Raw genomic sequence first — 20625 nt, 5'->3', positions numbered from 1 at the left:
AAAAGGTTCTGTGTTACTTTTGTTAAGGTGAAGCAACCAGGTTCCAGATTTTATATTTACTTGACTTAAATATGTACAGCAAAATATCTGGGATACCTGGAATGTACCTGGAGAGGGTTTCGGGGGTCAACGCCCCCGTGGCCCGGTCTGTGGCCAGGCCTCACGGTGAATCAGGGCCTAATTAACTAGGTTGTTACTGCTGGCCACAATATAGCTAGATGTATTTTTGAGACTATATTCATTATTATACAAAAAATCATTATGTTCCATTCCTTTATACTATATAAAAAAAATCCATATTTTAGGACACTGAGATCCGGGGTCAATCCCCAGTACGGGTGGAATCATTAGGACGTGTTTCCTTAAGACACCTGCTGTCTATGTTCACCTAGCAGTAAAATAGGTACCTGAGAGTGGGTCGAATCCTGGGACAAAATTAACCTAATTTCCCGAAATATCAAGTTTATCTGTGCATTGTTGTCTATAGTGAAAAACACGAAGAAATAACATTAAAGCTTTTGTTATTTTTTCTCCCTAATGTTAATAAATTAGTTTATTTCCCTCTTCAAAATGCATTTTATTTGTAACAGCTTTTTTTTTCTATCACTTAGAGAATTCATCTATTACTTTATTTAAAGCAGCTCTGGAAATATGCCTTGTTTTTATTTGGTTCTGCAAGATTGAGGGACTGATTACCTCATCTACTGTTTTCGTTTATCATCTCTGGATTGAACTGAAGAAGTCACTAATTTGTGAAACGTCTTAAAATAAAGATACCCAGGTGTTGCTGGTGTGTGTATAATTCCTCATTTATGCATCAAAACTTTGGAGTCCAGTCCCTGGACCAATTATGTACCTGGAGTTTACCTGGAGAGAGTTCCGGGGGTCAACGCCCCCGCGGCCCGGTCTGTGACCAGGCCTCCTGGTGGATCAGAGCCTGATCAACCAGGCTGTTACTGCTGGCTGCACGCAAACCAACGTACGAGCCACAGCCCGGCTGGTCAGGAACCGACTTTAGGTGCTTGTCCAGTGCCAGCTTGAAGACTGCCAGGGGTCTGTTGGTAATCCCCCTTATGTATGCTGGGAGGCAGTTGAACAGTCTCGGGCCCCTGACACTTATTGTATGGTCTCTTAACGTGCTAGTGACACCCCTGCTTTTCATTGGGGGGATGTTGCATCGTCTGCCAAGTCTTTTGCTTTCGTAGTGAGTGATTTTCGTGTGCAAGTTCGGTACTAGTCCCTCTAGGATTTTCCAGGTGTATATAATCATGTATCTCTCCCGCCTGCATTCCAGGGAATACAGGTTCAGGAACCTCAAGCACTCCCAGTAATTGAGGTGTTTTATCTCCGTTATGCGCGCCGTGAAGGTTCTCTGTACATTTTCTAGGTCAGCAATTTCACCTGCCTTGAAAGGTGCTGTCAGTGTGCAGCAATATTCCAGCCTAGATAGAACAAGTGACCTGAAGAGTGTCATCATGGGCTTGGCATCCCTAGTTTTGAAGGTTCTCATTATCCATCCTGTCATTTTTCTAGCAGATGCGATCAATACAATGTTATGGTCCTTGAAGGTGAGATCCTCAGACATGATCACTCCCAGGTCTTTGACGTTGGTGTTTCGCTCTATTTTGTGGCCAGAATTTGTTTTGTACTCTGATGAAGATTTAATTTCCTCGTGTTTACCATATCGGAGTAATTGAAATTTCTCATCGTTGAACTTCATATTGTTTTCTGCAGCCCACTGAAAGATTTGGTTGATGTCCGCCTGGAGCCTTGCAGTGTCTGCAATGGAAGACACTGTCATGCAGATTCGGGTGTCATCTGCAAAGGAAGACACGGTGCTGTGGCTGACATCCTTGTCTATGTCAGATATGAGGATGAGGAACAAGATGGGAGCGAGTACTGTGCCTTGTGGAACAGAGCTTTTCACCGTGCCTACCTCTGTAATCTTTTGACTACCGCCCACAGGATGGGTATGGGGTGCATAATAATAAACATATTAAACTAACTATGCATTGCTGAGAACAGAAAACAGTTTTCACTCCGGCCGGCAGATAGCAGCAGCTACTGGAGTGAAAATTGAATCTCCTTGGTCTTTAGAGTCATGAAAGAACTGATAAACTGGCCTTCAAAGAGGGAGTAAATTACAGTCTTGGGCTGTCATTTAGCAATTTGAGAACAATAACACTTCAACTGAACTTCACTGACTTGAGAGGGAGAGGGAGAATGACAGCAGTCAGTCCATCTATTATCATTCCATCATGCAGGAGGAGCCACATGTCTATGGTGAAGCCATAGACATGTGGATGTCATTATTGCCAAAGTCCGGCTGGGTTACCAGTATCTTTGGCTGGGTTACAGATTTAAAAGGCACTAATAGAAAAGAACTAGGATGTCTGCGCCATCTATTATTCAGGTTCCTAGTCTCACTGGTGTAACCCGCCTGGTGACGTGGCTAATTTAACTTTCCTTCTGTTGCAGTCATTCTTGTGATTTGGTCGAAGATCGGTCATTACCTCACTCCTCCTCCTAGTTGTCCGAAGCGTGAGTTTCTTGTTTTCTGGGTTATGGCTTTACTGAATTATATCTTGTGGACAAGATTCTATTACACAGAGAGGTATATGTCTCTCAGTGTATATATGCCAAGACGAGAGGTATATGTACACTGTGTACCCTCAGTGTCTCTGTGGCCTGGCTGGCAAAGCTCTCGCTTCACACGCGAAGGGCCCGGGTTCGATTCCTGTTGTCCTGTTCACCTAGCAGCAAATAGGTACCTGGATGTTAGTCGATTGGTATGGGTCGCATCCTGGGGGGCAAGATTGAGGGTCCTAATGGAAATAAAACACAGTCCTTGATGACACACTGCCTTTCTTGGATTATCCTGGGTGGCTAACCCTCCGGGGTTAAAAATCCGAACGAAATCTTATCTTAGACGAGAGGTGTGTGTACACTCTCATTGTATATATACTTAGAAGAAAGGCATATGTACACTCAGAGTATGTCTTTCAGTGTATATATGCTATGACTTTAATCCCCGTTTTAGGGATTAAAATGATGAACAGGTTACGTGCAGATTTAATGACCCTCGTATAGCACTTTGCAAATGTCCACACCTTGTACATTAAAGCTAGCATCTCTCTCTTTGCAGGATTTGAGGCATTACCGATTTGCCATCAGAATTTTATCCACGTCAGTCTCTTATAGGCATACAATAATCAGAGCTTAGTAAATAAAAATTCCCACTTCCATCATTGTAGGACTTGGGAAACCTCACAAGTTTCAGTATCGACAAAAACCCGTATGGATACCATATGGGAAGATGCCGAAGACTTCTCTGTGAGGACTGGTGGGTGCCTTTTTACATTTAATCATATATTAGGAATTGTCCTCTCAGAGAGCAAGTAGAATTAACTTCTAACATCTACAATGCCCTGGCACACATTTTGACCTCTTCGCTGAAGTTTTACCTTTAATGAACAATCGTAATTTGTCTAACGCTAGCCATGGCGCCAACTTTCACATGAGTTATGCACCCACGCTAACTCTCACTAATAATAAATATCTCCACTATCCACCTTAACTATCCCCTCCTTGGATTATTTGGTCTTCAACATTACAGCAAGTTTCGCCCTCCTGAGTGTCACTCACCCATGTGTCATTTTCTGGGATGCCAGTCTCTTAATAATACAATAATATATAATATCTTTATTTTTACAAGTACATGTACAAGGTAAATAGATCTAGCTGACATAAATGATATACTACAATATAGAAGGCCGCTTGTCATGCAGAGCGTTGTGAGCAAATTAAGTCAGTTTTGTCCCAGGATGTGACCCACACCAGTCAACTAACATCCAGGTACCCATTTTACTGATGGGTGAATAAGGACAATGAGTGTAAGGAAACATGTCCAGTGTTTCCATCCCTTCGCTGGGAATCGAATCCAGACCCTTGCCATGCGAAGCGAGAGCTTTACCACCAGGTTATATATTAAAAAAACTTCTCCAGCACATTATTGTTTCTTGATTCCAGTGAGGGACATTCAACACAAGGAATTAAATCTATTTCCTCTTCCTGGGATTGAACCAGATTGTCTATTCTTCCTCCAGTCACTGTATGACCCCAAGGATTTAGTGCTCACAGGTTCAAATTGAGCTCGTCAGAGACAGTAGAAGAATTCTTTTGTGTTCATTGAAATCTGGCATACCTGCTTCAAACTGGCAGACGCTCATTTACTTCTGCATGGTAGTGTATGCAATGGTTCCAGATCATCATGTGATGCAGGCTATGTAGCAGTCTTTCCAGATAGAAATTCAAGAATTTTCAGTTTTATACCATACTCCTTGCTGTCATACAACCATGCCAACCTCTGCATTCCTATTTCAGATTCTCGAAGTACATTGCAGACTGTCCAGAAATAGTTCCCCATTTCTCATCATACTTCATATACAACAATTATGCCGAATTTCCAGCAAGCATAAGTCTTTCTGCTGGTTCCTGGACATTAGTGTTCAGGGTAACAAACACACAGACTTGCTGTTGACAATCTACTAATATAACTCGTGTGCCCAACACCCATCTGCAAGGACTGTCAAGTAGGTTTAACAGTTAATCAAGGTTCCACTGTACATGGGTTTCGTATGATTCAGTTTTTGACGACTTTTTTTTTTTGTTGAAATTTTGTCCCAGTGTTTGTACATCCGCTCAGTTTTTGTACAGTTGAAAATGGTCTGTATTTTTTCTATTTTTTAGCTAAAATACGTGTAAATTTTACCTTATTCCTAGTAATGACCCTCGTATTGTAGATAGTCTTAATGACCCTCGTGTAGTAGATAGTCTTTTTAGTATGATAATAAGATGTTATCTTCATTGTAGAATAATAAGAAAATATTATAACCTTTATATTATAATAATAAGGTAAAAGGACCCCAATGGAAATAAGTCACTCTGTCTGACTTTTTTGGGTTATCCTAGGTTCTCTACACATATGCTGCTATGTATGATAATTCTATGTAACTGTATTTGTGTATACCTGAATAAATTTACTTACTTACCAAACTCTTCCGCCTGCCCGCGTGACTCAGCCACTCATTTCCCAGAATCAAGTACCCAACACAAAGCATCCCATGCATTCGTGATTTTGAAGGGTTTGAGGCTGACCCTGACAACTCTACGCCTGTTGTGGAATCTATTTTGTCTTTGGGGAAGTCCATGGGTTGGATGTGAGTGGCCAGGATGTGGAAGAGTTGGTGGCTGACCACAGGGGAGCTAACCACTGAAGAGCTGCAAGACCTTCAACTGGAACAGTAGCAGACTGCAGCTGAGGAAATTGCTTCAGAGGAGAAGAAAGAGAGAGGAGAGAATGTGCCTTTAGTGATTAAGGACATGCGTGCAAAGTGGAATGAGTTGCAAAGTTTGGTGAAGAAATATCACCCTAACAAAGCTGTTGCAAACCGTGTCTGCAGCATGTTCAGTGACAATGGTTTGCTCCATTTTAGGCAAATCTTAGAGATGCCAGAAACAGACCTCTCTGGACTGATTTTTTGTGCGACAGGGGTCCAGTGACTCTCAAGCTGGCCCTAGTGCCAGTAAAAGAGAGAGAAGGGAAATAGCCCCAGATAGGGCCTTGTTACCTGAATTTCTTATGGATGCGGATTCCCCTTCCAAACAATAACCTCTCCTCCTCCCTTTCCCCTCCTCGCCATCTTCCATACGCCAACACGAGTCTTCAATCAAGGTAAAAGTGATGTTAAATGTTCATTTATCCATTTCTTTAGTCACTTATATTTAATTCTCATTGTTTTCTGTATGTAAAACTATAGTTATTCTCTATAAAATGTATTTTTTGTTAAGAATTTTGGGCGTCTGAAATGAATTAATTGGATTTACATTATTTCTTGTGGGAAATATTGCTTCAGTTTTTGTACAATTCAGTTTTCGTCAGACTTTTTCAAACAGATTTCTCACGAACACCTAGGTTCCACTATTAATAGACTTGTATCTATTTCAGACTCAACATAATTCAATTCCAACATTTCCATTGTACTGTGACGCACTGACCACCTCGCTAAAAGGTCCTTTATGTAGAGTAACTCTTGAGTTTTTAACTAACTACACCTGCTTCGATTTCAATTTTGCACCCTCAGTGGTCCTGTATAACCCACATGAAGTTACATAGTAGTTTGCTAGACTTGTATTTCTAGGTGAAAGTAATGTCACGATTAGTCTGTAAATATGTACCTACATTTGTGGTTACATTGGGACGCATGCTAACATTCCTGTGATGTGTAGAAATATACTTAGTTGGATAAATCTTATTACGCTGGCATGGACTAGTGGTTCAACACACTGGCCTGTGAGTTTGTAGCCGGAAGATAAATTCTTGGATACCTACTCTTTTCTCCTCTAAGGAGATGTAACCTTTGTGGTATTTATTAGACAACTACTCTAATCTTACTAATCTGATCCATTTGATGGTATACAAGGAGAAAGGCATCAGTGGGTAGGAGAGAACTGAAAATAAATGAACTAAAGGATGGTGTCAAAAAGATATAGGCAACTATTTTTGGTTAGGTGGGGGTTAGAGAGATCAGGAAATGAAGTTGAGGGTGTGGAGTTAACTTAATGCAACTCCAGGGTGCACAGCAAACGTTTGTGGGTAAAGGTATGATTAGTGGAATGATCAGGTAAAGAGTGGTAATATATATTTTTTAAAGGGAAGGAGTGTAAGTACTAAACAGTAAATATCATAATAGCCTCTGAGGATATGGGAGACAAACAGATTAGATTCAGCTGAGCTAAGTAAAAGTGCCACGGTTGAAAGATAGTTAAGGGAAGAATAACGTTAGCACATGAGAGGGTTTTAAAATGTGAAAACAATGTACAGAAGGCACAAAATAAGACATTTAACCCTTAAACTGTCCAACCAGATCTACATTCGCATGCGTAGTGCTCCAAAAGTAGATCTACGTTTTTTTACATATTTTCGAATACGTATAACCAAAAAAAAATGTAGATCAAAGTTTTTTCACGTTTTCAAAAGTAAAAAACAAAAGAAGATTACGGTTTTTTACATACTTTCAAATGTTGATAAAACGTAGATCTACGTTTGGACAGTTTAAGGGTTAAGGAATTGTGAGGAAGTGCTACAGAAGAGTAAGTGAGAAAATAAGCAAGTTTTCATCAGCAAATTTTACTGAGAATAGGAAATGGTTTTGGAGAGAGATATCCAAGGTTAGGAAGCCTGAGAAGTAAATAGAAACTGCAGTCAACAATGAAAAAGAAGAGATGTTAGGCAGGGAGGTGGTGGTACTGGAAGGATGGAGAGGAATATTGTGAAGATTTGTTGAATGTTAATGATGAAGGGGAGGCATTAGTCTGGGCAGGGTAGGATAATGTACAGGTGGATGTGGCAAAAGCACACTGAGGAATCACCAATAGTATGAGTCAGAGAGTCGAGGAGGGGTTAAGGTGGTTTGGGTATGCAGACAGGATGGAGATGGATAGGATGAAGAGGGTGTATAAATCTGGGGTGGAAGACAGGAAGGTGGGAGGGGGGAAGAGGTTATATCTGCAATGATTGTAAGGAGGGGACAAAGGAGGCTTTGAGTTTCAGGGACTTTAGCACCTAGCAGACTTTTGTGTGTTAAATAGCAGTGTATGGGAAAAAAGTGATTTTTAATTATCATACTATTGGAGTGTGAGCATTTGTGAGGGATTCAGGGAAACAAGTCCTGAAGCTAGGAAGGGCAGTACCAGTACCCTGAAAGGGCAGAGATCATGCTTTACGAGGGTCATCTGAACTGTGATGTCAGCACAGGTCTGGGAAGACATTGATGAATGACAGTGAACATATTTCATTTTTTGGACAGTTACTCTGCTTTGATGGAAGATGGCCAATGAGGTAAAAAAAAAAAAATATTGCATTAAGTAGACCCTAATTGAAAATTTAGAAGTTTTGAGTGTCAGAACTTTTACCATGCTTAAATTTTCTGTCTTAAAAAAGGAAGTTAATTAATTTTGAAACTGCTTTATTTTTATTATAGTCAAAATAAAAATACTGACCCAGTCACGGTATTATTCATTTTTGTACTTAACTGACTCCTCTACGTTGTTCTGCACTGCATGTCTGAGGTGCTGATGTTAGTACCTCAGAATCTGCAGTAAAGGTGGTATTGTCAGAGGAGGGCAGACAATGTAAGCATGTCTGAGCATAGATAATGTCTGGCATTAATTTTAAGCTCTTCATTTTACATTCATACAGTACAGTACTTATTTTTAAAATTTGTAAAAATTTAGCTTCCTTAGTCTTGTTTTTATTGCTGGTGCATTAGGAGTGCTTCAGTGTAGTGAACACCGACTGTTTTGGTTTAGATATTTCTTGCACAGTAACCCCTTGATTTAATGATCTAATAGGGAAGGGGGTACACAGAAGGTTGGTAATGGCGATTGTATTAAAGATTGTTGTGTCATGATGTAACAGCAGACAATTCTGAAACCAAATGATTGCTTCTGACTCAATTAACCCAGTAGATTTTAACCTGTGTATTAGTGAAATCTGATAAATCAAGGGTTTACTGTATTTGTAAAGAACTTGATGTTATTGTTAACATGCTAAGGTGAATAACACAAGAATGAAATAACATTTTTATTAAGGGTAGAATAATTTATTGCACAAAACTCAAAAATAATATTTTTTATTAAGAGTAAAATAATAATCTTCATGGGAAAGTGGAAAAGAATTATTCCTCTGTAAGTCATGCCTGTCATAAGAGGCGACTAAAATGCCGGGAGCAAGTGGCAAGTAACCTCTTCTCCTGTATACATTATTAAATGTAAAAAGAAAAAATTTCATTTTCTGTTTAAGCCACCCTGCCTTGGTGGGATGAGGCTGGTGTGTTGAAAAACAAGAATACACAGTATTCAACAAAGTAACATACCATTAAAGGTAGAATAATATTACAAAGTATTTAGAAGTGCAGTAGATGTATAGTTTTAAATGCTTCTTAAACGGTTCATTTTCTTTAGTTTGGCAAAAATTCTGACATAAATGTGTAAACTGAACTAATTCTTAAGAGACAAGTAAACTTTTACTGTACAGTCAAACTTCTTGAGCTTGATAACTCATGTGATATGTTCAAACAATGTTTCTACTTACAGTAGGCCTTTTGTATGATAGTTTCAAATAGTTGTTTTTTCGTTGTTGCTTGGTACACACTGCCTAAACTGTAAACTGACAATGAGATTTCATTCAAAATATGCTTTCTTACAAAGTTCAATACTAAACATTTAAGCAGAAACAGAAATGTTAAAAAAAAAAAAAAAAAAAAAAAAAAAAAAACTGAAATTTAGCTACATACATGTACATGTAAATTACATAGTCTAAAAAATTAAATATATTCAACATGCAACATTTCCAATTATTTAGTCTCGGAATTCATGTTACATTCACAAACCAACCTATATGAATCCTAGGGTTCAACTATACTTGCTTAGAAAAATTTAATATACTAATTGCTGCTGAAATGTCCATAGCTAAATGTTAGTTCAGTATCTTTATTATGCGCCCCATACCCATCCTGTGGGTGGTAGTCAAAAAGATTACAGAGGTACATAATGGGTCCAGGAACTGGGCCCCAAAGTTTTGATAGATGAACAAGTATCAATAGCTAAATGTTAATTTAATTAGCTTTATACATCTCAAAAAATGAAAAGGAAAATATAAGCATTGACAAATTTAAAATTTAATGGAATAAACTTTTCCATTTAAATAAGACTGTTTAAAAGACATATGTGCAACAGTTAGGTATCCTTATTCTGAAATGTTTCACCTACACAGTAGTCATCAGTCAAGTACAAAGGAGGCAGAACAGACATAAAGACAATATAATCCGTCCATCACCCTTGAAGACGTTACGAAGTGGCCAATCCCTCAGCCTGGAAAAGAGGTTTGCTCCATAGTCTGGAACAATACAAAGCTGAAACAACATTATGGAGACTGGTGTATGTACTGTCAAAGGTGAGGCGCAGATGATCTTGACAAGAGGCGGAGCCCACTAGTAGAAGTAAAAATGTAATCAATGAGAGGACAGGGATGGATTTAAGAGGGATCTGCCCTCTCAACGATTACATTCTTACTAATACTAGCGGGCTCTGCCTCTCCTGCCATCAAGATTACCCGCGCCTCACCTTTGACAGTACGTCTCCGTACTGTTGCTTCAGCTTCACATTATTCCAGACTATGGAGCAAAACTCTTCTCCAGGTTGAGGGCCTGACCACCTCAAAACTATGTCTTCAAGGGTGATGGATTGATCATATCGTGTGGAAAAAGACACTTATGGACAGTTCAGGACATTTATTATTATAATAAAAAAGAAGCGCTAAGCCACAAGGGCTATACAGCTCAGGATATTTATTAAAGGAAACTTTACGCCACGAGTGGCTTTTTCAGTCTTAATACAGAGAAAACTAAGAAAATAAGTTTATATATACGTATAGTGGCAGGAGTTTGGTGAAGTGTCACATGAGTAGAGGCAGTAGTTGAACTAATGTGGTGAGATGGGTGGGTAGAGAGGGACCTGTTGATATCATGTTACAGCAGGCTTCAGAATGGGTAATATCCTGTTGATTAGCAATTTTGAGATACTGTAACTACTGGACTTTTGATGGATAGTATTGCTGACAGCAATTATGGCAGCTTCTATGCATTTTCTCTGTCATAAATCGTTTTCTTTAATCACTAGTTTAGCCTCACTGAATTTCATGAGGTGTCCAACATCGTCCCTATGTTGAACACACGTGTTTTTACAGTTATCATTTCTGCAAGAATTTTTGTGTTCAGCCAGATCTCTGGTCATTAGGATCACAAACACAAAAATGCTTGCTGAAATGATGACCGTAAAGATGCCGTGTGCAACATAGGGACGATGTTGGACACCACGAAATTCAGTGAGGCTCAACTAGTGACTAAAGAAGATGATTTATGACAGACAAAATACACAGAAGCTGCCCTGATTGCTGTCAGTAATACTGTCTATCAAAAGTCCAGTTGTTACAGTATCTCAAAATTGCTAATCAACAGGATATTACCCATTCTGGAGACTGCTATAACATATCAACAGGTCCCTCTCTACCCTCCCATCTCACTACATTAATTAGTTTCATTAGTACTACTACTACCACTACTACCTCTACCCACACAACACTCCACCTGACTCCTGCCATTATATATACATGTATATATACATATATACTCGTTTTCTTAGATTTCTCTGTATTAGGACAGAAGAAGTCATTCGCAGTAAAAAGTTTCCTTTAATAAATGTCCTGAACTGTACATAAGTGTCTTTTTTCCACATCTTGTCGGTATCGCTATACAGGTCTCCCTCAACATTCGCGGGCTTCACACATTCGCAAATTCCCAACCGCCAAATCATATTTAAGTTTTCCGCCACCCGCGAGTCCCTACTGCCCTCCCTCTTGAACACGGCAAAGAATCAAACATTTCTGCTACTGCTAATAATAATAATACGATAGAATTGAAGGAAATTGTACAAAATTACGAGGGTTGAAGCAGTGGTGGAAGAAGTGGTTGATGCATCGTCATTCAGTGCGCCTTTGTTTATGCTGGAGTGAGCATTAGTCTCCACACTTCAAAACATTTCACAGTAATTCATTGTGTTTGGTGCTTGTAGATTGAGTGCGACTGGAGTGGTTGAGGCAGTGGTTGAGGCAGCAGTTTAGGCAGTGGTATTTAATAAGATATATGTTGTTAATAATAATACATGTTATTATTAATAACATGTATTATTATTATTGTTATTAAAAACCACTGCCTCTACCACTGCCTCAACCACTGTCTCTACCACTGCCTCAACCACTGTCTCTACCACTGCCTCAACCACTGCCTCTACCAATGCCTCTACTACTCCAGTCGCACTCAATCTACAAGCGCCAAACACAATGAATTACTGTGAAATGTTTGGAAGAGTGTGGAGACTAATGCTCACTCCAGCATAAACAAAGCCACACTGACGATACATCAACCACTTCTTCCACCACTGCTTCAACCCTCGTATTTTTGTACTACAGTGGACCCCCGCTTAACGATCACCTCCCAATGCGACCAATTATGTAAGTGTATTTATGTAAGTGTATGTTTGGGGATCTGAAATGGAGTAATCTACTTCACAATATTCCTTATGGGAACAAATTCGGTCAGTACTGGCACTCGAACATACTTCTGGAATGAAAAAATATCGTTAACCGGGGGTCCACTGTATTTCCTTCTTCAATTCTATCGTATTAATAATAATAATACGATAGAATTGAAGAAGGAAATTATACAAAATAATGAATCTTAACTAGTCATAAGTTGGCCTGTGATACTCCAATACTGAAACTATGTATAGTGCCAAAACAAAAGCATTTACATTGCTAAACTCACAAACTAGTATTTAGTCACTTAGCCATAATACCAACTTACCTCATAATTTTGTAATATTTTAAACTTAAGATTTAATTTAAGTCTGCCCGAAATGCCTAGCCATGCTAGGTGTTCTAGTGGTACACTCTGTAGTTATTATTTTACTACATGTAAACCACACAATAACCAAATTCTGTAAACTCAGCATTGTAATCCTTATAGAGAATAAACTTTGAATTTGAATGCTGCTTGTCTCTTTACCAAATCAACCATGTAACAGTATTACAAACAAAATATTTTATTTACAGGGAATTAAATGGTAGCAACTGAGAGGAGCTACAAGATTCATCAAAAAATCCACAGAATTTTAAATGCTATATTTTGACACAAAATCCTTCATGAACCTGCTGCCTTCAACAAGAATGATGAAACCTGGAGTGCCGCCCAAGACGTGATATCTGCAGAAGAAAAACAGAGTAAGATCACAATTTATTAAGTTTTCAGTTTATATCTGTATAACCCAACTGACAACTAAATTTATAGCTTATAAGCTTTATGAGGAAGTGTGAAAGAGGGCAAATGAAAAATAAATAAAATTACTGAAGCTTTTACAGAATACTGATTCTGCTAGCTAGGCACTCAGACTAGTCTCACTGTAGAAATGCTGGTTTAAAAATGTGGAAGCCAATGGTAAATTTCAACACTTGCCTTTCTCTTCACTCATGTGATTTTTATTTATGTAAATTCCTGTAAAAACAATAGGCTAAAATACAATTTTTAAGTATAACTGGATGTCACACTGGTGGCAAGTTAAAAAAAAAAAAAAAAAAAAAAAAAATATATATCCCATCAGGATGGTTATCAAGTCATAAGATGATTTGATAGTGGCCAACAATGTACCAAAATATTGATGATTTGTGTCTTTTTCTTTCCACAGGTCAAAATATGGAGAAATACACAGCATCAATACTATACCACTTGCATCTCTGAAGTAATACAACGTTATCCATAAACCATCCTCAGGACTGAATAACCTCATCTGGTTGCTGCCTTTGGATTCTTGGTTTTTACACAGAATATGCCGATTGTAAAAAAGTTGAACAGTGAATTTAACTGCCTCCCATCATACATAAAGAGGATTACCAATAGACACCTGGCTGTCTTCAAGAAGGTACTGGACAGGCACCTAAAGTCAGTACCTGAGCAGTCGGGCTGTGGTTCGTATGTCAGGTTGTGTGCCTGGTTGATCAGGCGTGAGGCCTGGTCACAGACCAGGCCGCAGGGGCGCTGACCCCTGAAACCCTCTCCAGGTATACTAACCTCCAATATTTTACCACCTTGTAAAATATTGTGTGAAATGACAGCTATAAAACTGCCAGTAAAAAGAGGATGGTTTAATTAAAATAAACCTATAGTATCCCTTGCTTCAGTGAGATGTATTCAAAGCCCATGGGAGCTGCAGTAATCCCAATCAAGTCATCCTAATCCTAAATGTAAATACTGTATAACATATGAAGTCCAGCTAACTGGAAAGCAGTTAGCCAGACTCAAGTCTTGGAAGTGGGACATACAGATCCTGCACTCCAAAGGATTGATGGGGATGCTGCAGTCTGGAGGGCTACTTGAAATGTGATAGCTGCACACTTCTGGCAAGACAGCTATTTGAATAAGTGAAGGTGGGAGACGGCCAACTTGTTGAAAAAAAAAAAAATAAAAATATTACATTTTTTTTTTTTTTTTTTTGGGGGGGGGGGGGGGGGGGGTCATTCACCCTACCTCAGTGGAGACAGCCAGTGTGTTTAAAAAAAAAATCTTACATTTTGTGAACTGCACTGGTGGTGTAAATGACTTCACATCACATAGGGAATTACTGGAAGAAATGAGCCATCAAGTAAAAGCAAATTAGAATGTAGCAAACCCAAATAAAGTGGAGACTTACTGTAGTGTTGTAGCACATATTTATGACTAATAATTACTGTAGTGCTTACCATAAAAACAGTCAGAGGATAAATATTAGACATCTGCACAAGTCAGTTGCTACTTGATAAGTGAGACATTTGTGCAGCACTTGGATAACATTTTGTAACATTTTGCCAGCAGGTGCATATGCTGTACTCTGATCAAGACTGATGGATTGAACACATTGACACAAGACCGAGAGACTGATTACCTCAAACTCTCTACTCATCTTCCACCTCTCATTTCTATACCAGACTGAGGACGCCACTTGTTAGTGAAACGTTTCCACAAGTGTCTCGTTCATCAAGATGTCGGTTCTCTGAACCATATAATTAGAGTTCATACTTACCTGGGGTCCCTCAGCACTTGCTGTAGAGTCTGATTTGGGTCAACTTTACAGAGTTTAGTTTTTTCTTTGTCTTCAAAGAACACATGCAGGTTATTAACTTGATATTTGTGTTCAGTGTCCCATGGTGCTGGTGCTGCTTCCTTTCCAAAAATAACCTCAAGGTGATCTATGATACTGAAAATTATAAAAATGTGTTACAAAAGAAATTTAAAAAAAAAAGTTTAAACTTTGGAAAATATAATGAAATCAATCTAAAACTATAATAATTTAATTTAGATTTCTAAGGTGTACAAAGATCATTTATCAGAATGTATAATACAGTACTTCTACCAAAGGGGTGAGGATGTTGCCTTTCAGAGTACCATCTGAACTGTGATGTCAGCACACTTTTGGTGAAACTGAATGTGTTTCTTCTATTCTGGGTCTCCCTCCCTTGGTAGGAAATGGCCGGTGTGCTTAAAAAAAAAGAAAAAAAAGTTAAACTTACTGATCACTTTCTGGAAACTCTTGAATAATATCGGTCTCATGATGTTCTGGATACAGGAGCATCACTGGCCACACTAACTCTCCACTCTCATTAAAATGGACACGAGAACCCTTAAGAGAAAATGGTATTATTATATTCATATAGCATCTAGAAAATGGGAAGTAATCAAGTTTAATCCAAGGAAGGAAAGAATAGCCCAAAATCCTCAAATCAAATGCCCTTTATCAAGATCAAGGCCCCCAGCTCCTTTGAAGGGAAGAAAATTTTTAGTTTACAATTCATCAAAAACCTGCACTTGGGAAGGAAACTTAATGATGACACATCAGTCCATCCTGCACCATTTTGTCAAGCCCAGTCGTGACTCGACAATGGTCCAGGACTGAACAAAACATCTTCATAAGATTCATCTCTTAAGCAGAATTTTTTGGTGAATTATTCCAGCCATGGTATTGTGACTTTTTATTCTTTTATAGCTTTAGTTACTTACAAGAGTTACTTTCTAGTATGTAATACACAATAAACATTTTATTTAATAGCAAAGATATTACTTTTTTAGCAATTCCTTGGTAACTATACCTAATTACCTTTGGTTCAAGTGTTCAAGAGTAATTTTGTAGATTTTTTACATTGGCAGGAACTCGAGGAATGAATTATTGTTATTTTTCAGGGTGTAGCATTCCCAAAGAAACTGAAGAATGGGAGGCAATTAGGTTTGATTCAAGAGAGGAGAGTATTTCCAATTCTTTGGATCAAGGCACCCCCTTATAGATCCACTATTGTAACATTCTTAAACATAGAAATTTAGCTCAAAAGAGTAGGTTTGGGCCTGAATATTTTTCTTTTGGAACACTTGTTTTTCTCCCACAAGGAGTGAGGATGTTGTAGCTGAAGGTAAACTAAACTGTGAGGTCAGTCCACTTCTAGCAAGAAGTGACAATGAACGAGTTTCCTTTTATTCTGGGTCACCCTCTCTTTGTGGTAGATAGCTGGTGTATTAAAAAACAGGGAATGAAACTTGGTACATATATCACTGCCTCCACGATTTTCTGAAATACTGAAACTCTTCCCAAATAACACAAGGAGATTTATCTCTACTTGTTTTCTTGACAGGAAAGCATGAACTATAATAGTTAATCAAAGATAAAATAATAATGAAAAAATACCGAGCAAGGAATGCGGCAGAGAAACCCTTTTTCACTTTTTTAACACACCAGTCATTTCCCACCAAGGCAGGGTGGCCCAAAAGAGAAGAAACACTTTCACCATCCCTCACTCCATTGCTACCTTTGCCAGAGAGGCACTAATACTACAGTTCAAAACTGCAAATATCCCCACCCCTCATTCAGATATAGACTTGATAAAGCCCTTATATTTAGAGTGAAACATTGTCTAATAAAAACCTTCCCTGGCTATGTGTATTTCCTATTCTTAGGTAAAAAGCTATACAGACAGCAAAGGGAGACCCTTATTAACACAGCCGTACAAATACTAATAAAGGCCTCATTCTGCTACGTGTTTATTTTATCACTTGTTGACTGCACCATAATTCAATTATCGCCCCATTCCTCGTCTATCTACTACTCTTCATTCACTACAAAAATTGAACACTTTGCACTACACACCTGTGCTGCAGGATGACAGGGTTCAAGGTCTGACAGAGAAATGGATGAGGAACCTTTCAAAACTGTGCTGCCAAGCTGAACACCACTATTCTTGATGGCATTTATGAGATTCTGTTCTTCGGTCGCTTTCTTATTTTCATCCCGAGCCATTTTCCGAGCATTTCTCTCCAGTAATTTCTGTTTTGGAAAACAAAAAGCATATTAGACGTATCTTTTATTACTTCACAATGTATTAAAATGAAATGCTCAAATAATAGGAAGCAATTATCCCTAAGTTGAAAAGAATGCAAGTCATTGTTAGGCCATAGGAATAGTATGAATAGAGAGGGAAAGCCTGGGGAAGGATGTAGCAGCAAAAAGCACTGTAGGATTTATGACTAAATAGGTAAGAAAGGCTATATGGCAAAATTACTTTTTTTTCAGTGTTTTTTTCGTTAAACAGTAATGAGAAGCACCACATTATGTGATAATTTTCCAGCCAACATCAGCTACAATTCTCAACTGCTTGCTCAATAAGTTTCTATTAAATATCATACTGGAAATGAAAAGCTGACTGGTGATAAGATTATAAAAAAAAACTACAGGCGTAATTCATGACCCAAAGAATTGTTCGCCTAAAGCCAAATTTCAGAGCTTTAGAGTACTGTATGTGCATGAATAAGGTTCTAACTGAAAGACCTAACTCATGTGAGTAATACTGTACTAGAAAAAATGAATATGCAAAAAAAAAAATTGTGGATTGGCCTTTGGCAATTTTTTGCAATTAGTAGGTGCTGTACCAGCCAGGCTCATTTCATTATATCATAATTATCCACTACTGTATTGCCATACTAAAATAAATGCTCATACCATTAATTCAATTCATTTCTTGTATAATGTTCAGAAAAGTTCAATACTTTGAATATTAACTTGTATGAATTTATATAAAATCTCTACAGTAACTAAACAGTTTACAGAAATACATTGAGTCTTCATTAAATTGGAACCAGTACAAGAGGAATACATTTTCAATCAATTTTTTTACTAGGTTATCAATATATAAATGCACTACATCAAGGCTATGAACATAAATGATAGGATACAAAAAACTGTGTCTCACCTTTTCCTTGAGGGCAGTTAATCGGTCAGTCTTCAACTTCTGATTTGTTGGATCAAGTCTGAGGCCTCGATCACACCAGTGGAAGACTTCATCCCATGAATTTAATTTTGTAGCACAGTCAACAGCCCTGACAACAGCTTTCAGGTAGTCTGTCTTTAATTCAACAGCTTTCTCACAGTCTTTGATTGCTGATCGATAATTACCTGAAATTATGGGGATAAATGGTACAAAATACTGACGTGATGGAGAAATAGACACATGCAGTATAATGTGATCCTTTGTTGACTAAGTTTCACTCACAACGTGGGCTTTAAGTCACAAACAGAACTGTTTGTGACTTGATAAAGCCCACTGTGTGGACAAACATGTGGTCAATAAAGGATCGCATTATACTACATCTGTGACTATTTTTTCACCTAAAATTATATTAAGAAACCAATACAAAGCATTCAATAACTGTTTGTGCAAAAACAATAGGCAGTTTAAGTTCAACAACAGCATGACTGGTCTGGGACTGGGCTACAATCACAAAATTGGACTGTGCATAAAGTTTTTTTCAAGGTGTCCCATTGGAGATACAATGGAACCTCGGTTTTCGTTTGTCCTGGTTTTCGTCGAATTCGGTTTCCGATGACTTTTCTCATCAAAATTTTGTCCCAGTTCTCGTTCATCACCTTGGTTTTCATCAAGTTGACAGTGGTCCACTGTACCAAGCAGTGGACCCCCGGTTCACGAAGTCATTGGTAACCGATAAATCTGGTATCCGAAGCATTATATCGCAAAAAATTTGCCTCGGTTCCCGTTACAAAACCCGGTACGCGATACGATTCGTACGAGACATGTCCATGTGTGGCCTGAACTGCCCCGTGTGCGCCAGTGTTTACAAGCCAGCCAGTGTGCGCGCATCTAAGGATACATTCGGTACATTCCATATTATCCATATTATCACTGTTTTTGGTGCTTGTTTCTGCAAAATAAGTCACCATGGGCCCCAAGAAAGCTTCTAGTGCCAACCCATCGAGACCAAGGGTGCTAATGACTATTGAAATGAAGAAAGAGATAATTGCAAAGTATGAAAGTGGAGTGCGTGTGTCGGACCTGGCCAAGTTGTATAGTAAATCCCAATCAACCATCTCTACTATAGTGAGCAGGAAAACGGCAATCAAGGAAGCTGTTCTTGCAAAAGGTGCAACTGTGATTACAAAACAGCGATCGCAAGTGTTAGAAAATGTTGAGAGACTGTTATTGGTGTGGATAAATGAAAAACAGATAGCTGGAGATAGCATCTCTCAAGCGATCATTTGTGAAAAGGCTAGGCAGTTGCATGAGGATTTAATTAGAAAAATGCCTGCAACTAGTGGTGATGTGAGTGAATTTAAGGCCAGCAAAGGTTGGTTTGAAAGATTTAAGAATCGTAGTGGCATACATAGTGTGATTAGGCATGGTGAGGCTGCCAGTTCAGACCAAAAAGCAGCTGAAAAATATGTGCATGAATTCAAGGAGTACATAGAGGCTGAAGGATTGAAACCTGAACAAGTGTTTAATTGTGACGAAACAGGCCTGTTTTGGAAGAAATTGCCAAGCAGGACTTACATTACTCAGGAGGAAAAGGCACTCCCAGGACATAAGCCTATGAAAGACAGGCTTACTCTGTTGATGTGTGCCAATGCTAGTGGTGATTGCAAAGTGAAGCCTTTATTGGTGTATCACTCAGAAACTCCCAGAGCATTCAGGCAAAAGAATATCCTCAAGGCTAATTTGTGTGTGCTGTGGAGGGCAAACAGTAAGGCATGGGTCACTAGGGACTTTTTCTATGACTGGTTACACCATGCATTTGCCCCCACTGTGAAAAATTACCTAATTGAAAAGAAATTAGACCTTAAGTGCCTCCTGGTGTTAGACAATGCCCCTGGTAATCCTACAGACTTGGCAGAGCGACTTTGTGGGGACATGAGCTTCATTAAGGTCAAGTTTTTGCCTCCTAATACCACTCCTCTCCTGCAGCCCATGGACCAGCAGGTCATTTCCAACTTCAAGAAACTGTACACAAAAGCTATGTTTGAAAGGTGCTTTGAAGTGACCACAGATACTCTATTGACTCTAAAGGAGTTTTGGAAGGATCACTTTAATATCCTCAATTGTGTAAACCTTATAGGTAAGGCTTGGGAGGGAGTGACTAAGAGGACCTTGAACTCTGCTTGGAAGAAACTGTGGCCAGAATGTGTAGACAAAAGGGATTTTGAAGGGTTTGAGGCTAACCCTGGGAATCCTATGCCAGTTGAGGAATCCATTGTGGCATTGGGAAAGTCCTTGGGGTTGGAGGTTAGTGGGGAGGATGTGGAAGAGTTGGTGGAGGAGGACAATGAAGAACTAACCACTGATGAGCTGCTAGATCATCTTCAACAGCAAGAGGCCACACCTGAGGAAACTGCTTCAGAGGAGGGGATAGAGAAATTGACGAAGTTGCCTACTTCAAAGATTAAGGAAATGTGTGCAAAGTGGCTTGAAGTGCAAACCTTTTTTGATGAAAATCACCCTGACACAGCTACTGCAAGCCGTGTTGGCAACCTGTACACTGACAATGTTGTGAACCACTTTAGGAAAGTCATAAAGGAACGAGAGGTACAGGCCTCTATGGACAGATATGTTGTGCGACAGAAGTCCAGTGACTCTCAAGCTGGTCCTAG

General features: G+C 38.9%; 1 protein-coding gene and 1 long non-coding RNA gene across 5 annotated transcripts in view; one reads left to right on the top strand and one right to left on the bottom strand.

The window, feature by feature from the left end:
- Positions 1–2484: 2484 nt before the first annotated feature.
- LOC128700501 (uncharacterized) lies at positions 2485–14161 on the top strand. The gene is made up of 3 exons (XR_008408771.2): positions 2485–2541; positions 12731–12898; positions 13360–14161. It is a non-coding gene; the product is annotated as an uncharacterized lncRNA (long non-coding RNA).
- Positions 8632–20625, bottom strand: part of Dpit47 (DNA polymerase interacting tpr containing protein of 47kD) — a 33547-nt gene continuing 21553 nt past the window's right edge. For all 4 annotated transcript variants that reach the window (XM_070098937.1, XM_070098938.1, XM_053793743.2 and 1 more), the window contains 5 exons: positions 17939–18141; positions 16840–17016; positions 15218–15327; positions 14731–14904; positions 8632–12880 (listed from right to left, as the gene is read on the bottom strand). In XM_070098937.1, coding sequence (XP_069955038.1) covers positions 12790–12880; positions 14731–14904; positions 15218–15327; positions 16840–17016; positions 17939–18141 — 755 coding nt within the window. In that variant the 3' untranslated portion in view covers positions 8632–12789. The remainder of the gene's footprint in view (positions 12881–14730; positions 14905–15217; positions 15328–16839; positions 17017–17938; positions 18142–20625) is intronic.

Source organism: Cherax quadricarinatus, chromosome 65 (assembly GCF_038502225.1).
Source record: "Cherax quadricarinatus isolate ZL_2023a chromosome 65, ASM3850222v1, whole genome shotgun sequence".
NCBI lineage: Eukaryota > Metazoa > Arthropoda > Malacostraca > Decapoda > Parastacidae > Cherax > Cherax quadricarinatus.
Note: the sequence above shows the minus strand (reverse complement) of the source record. Positions and strands in the feature narration are given on the sequence as shown.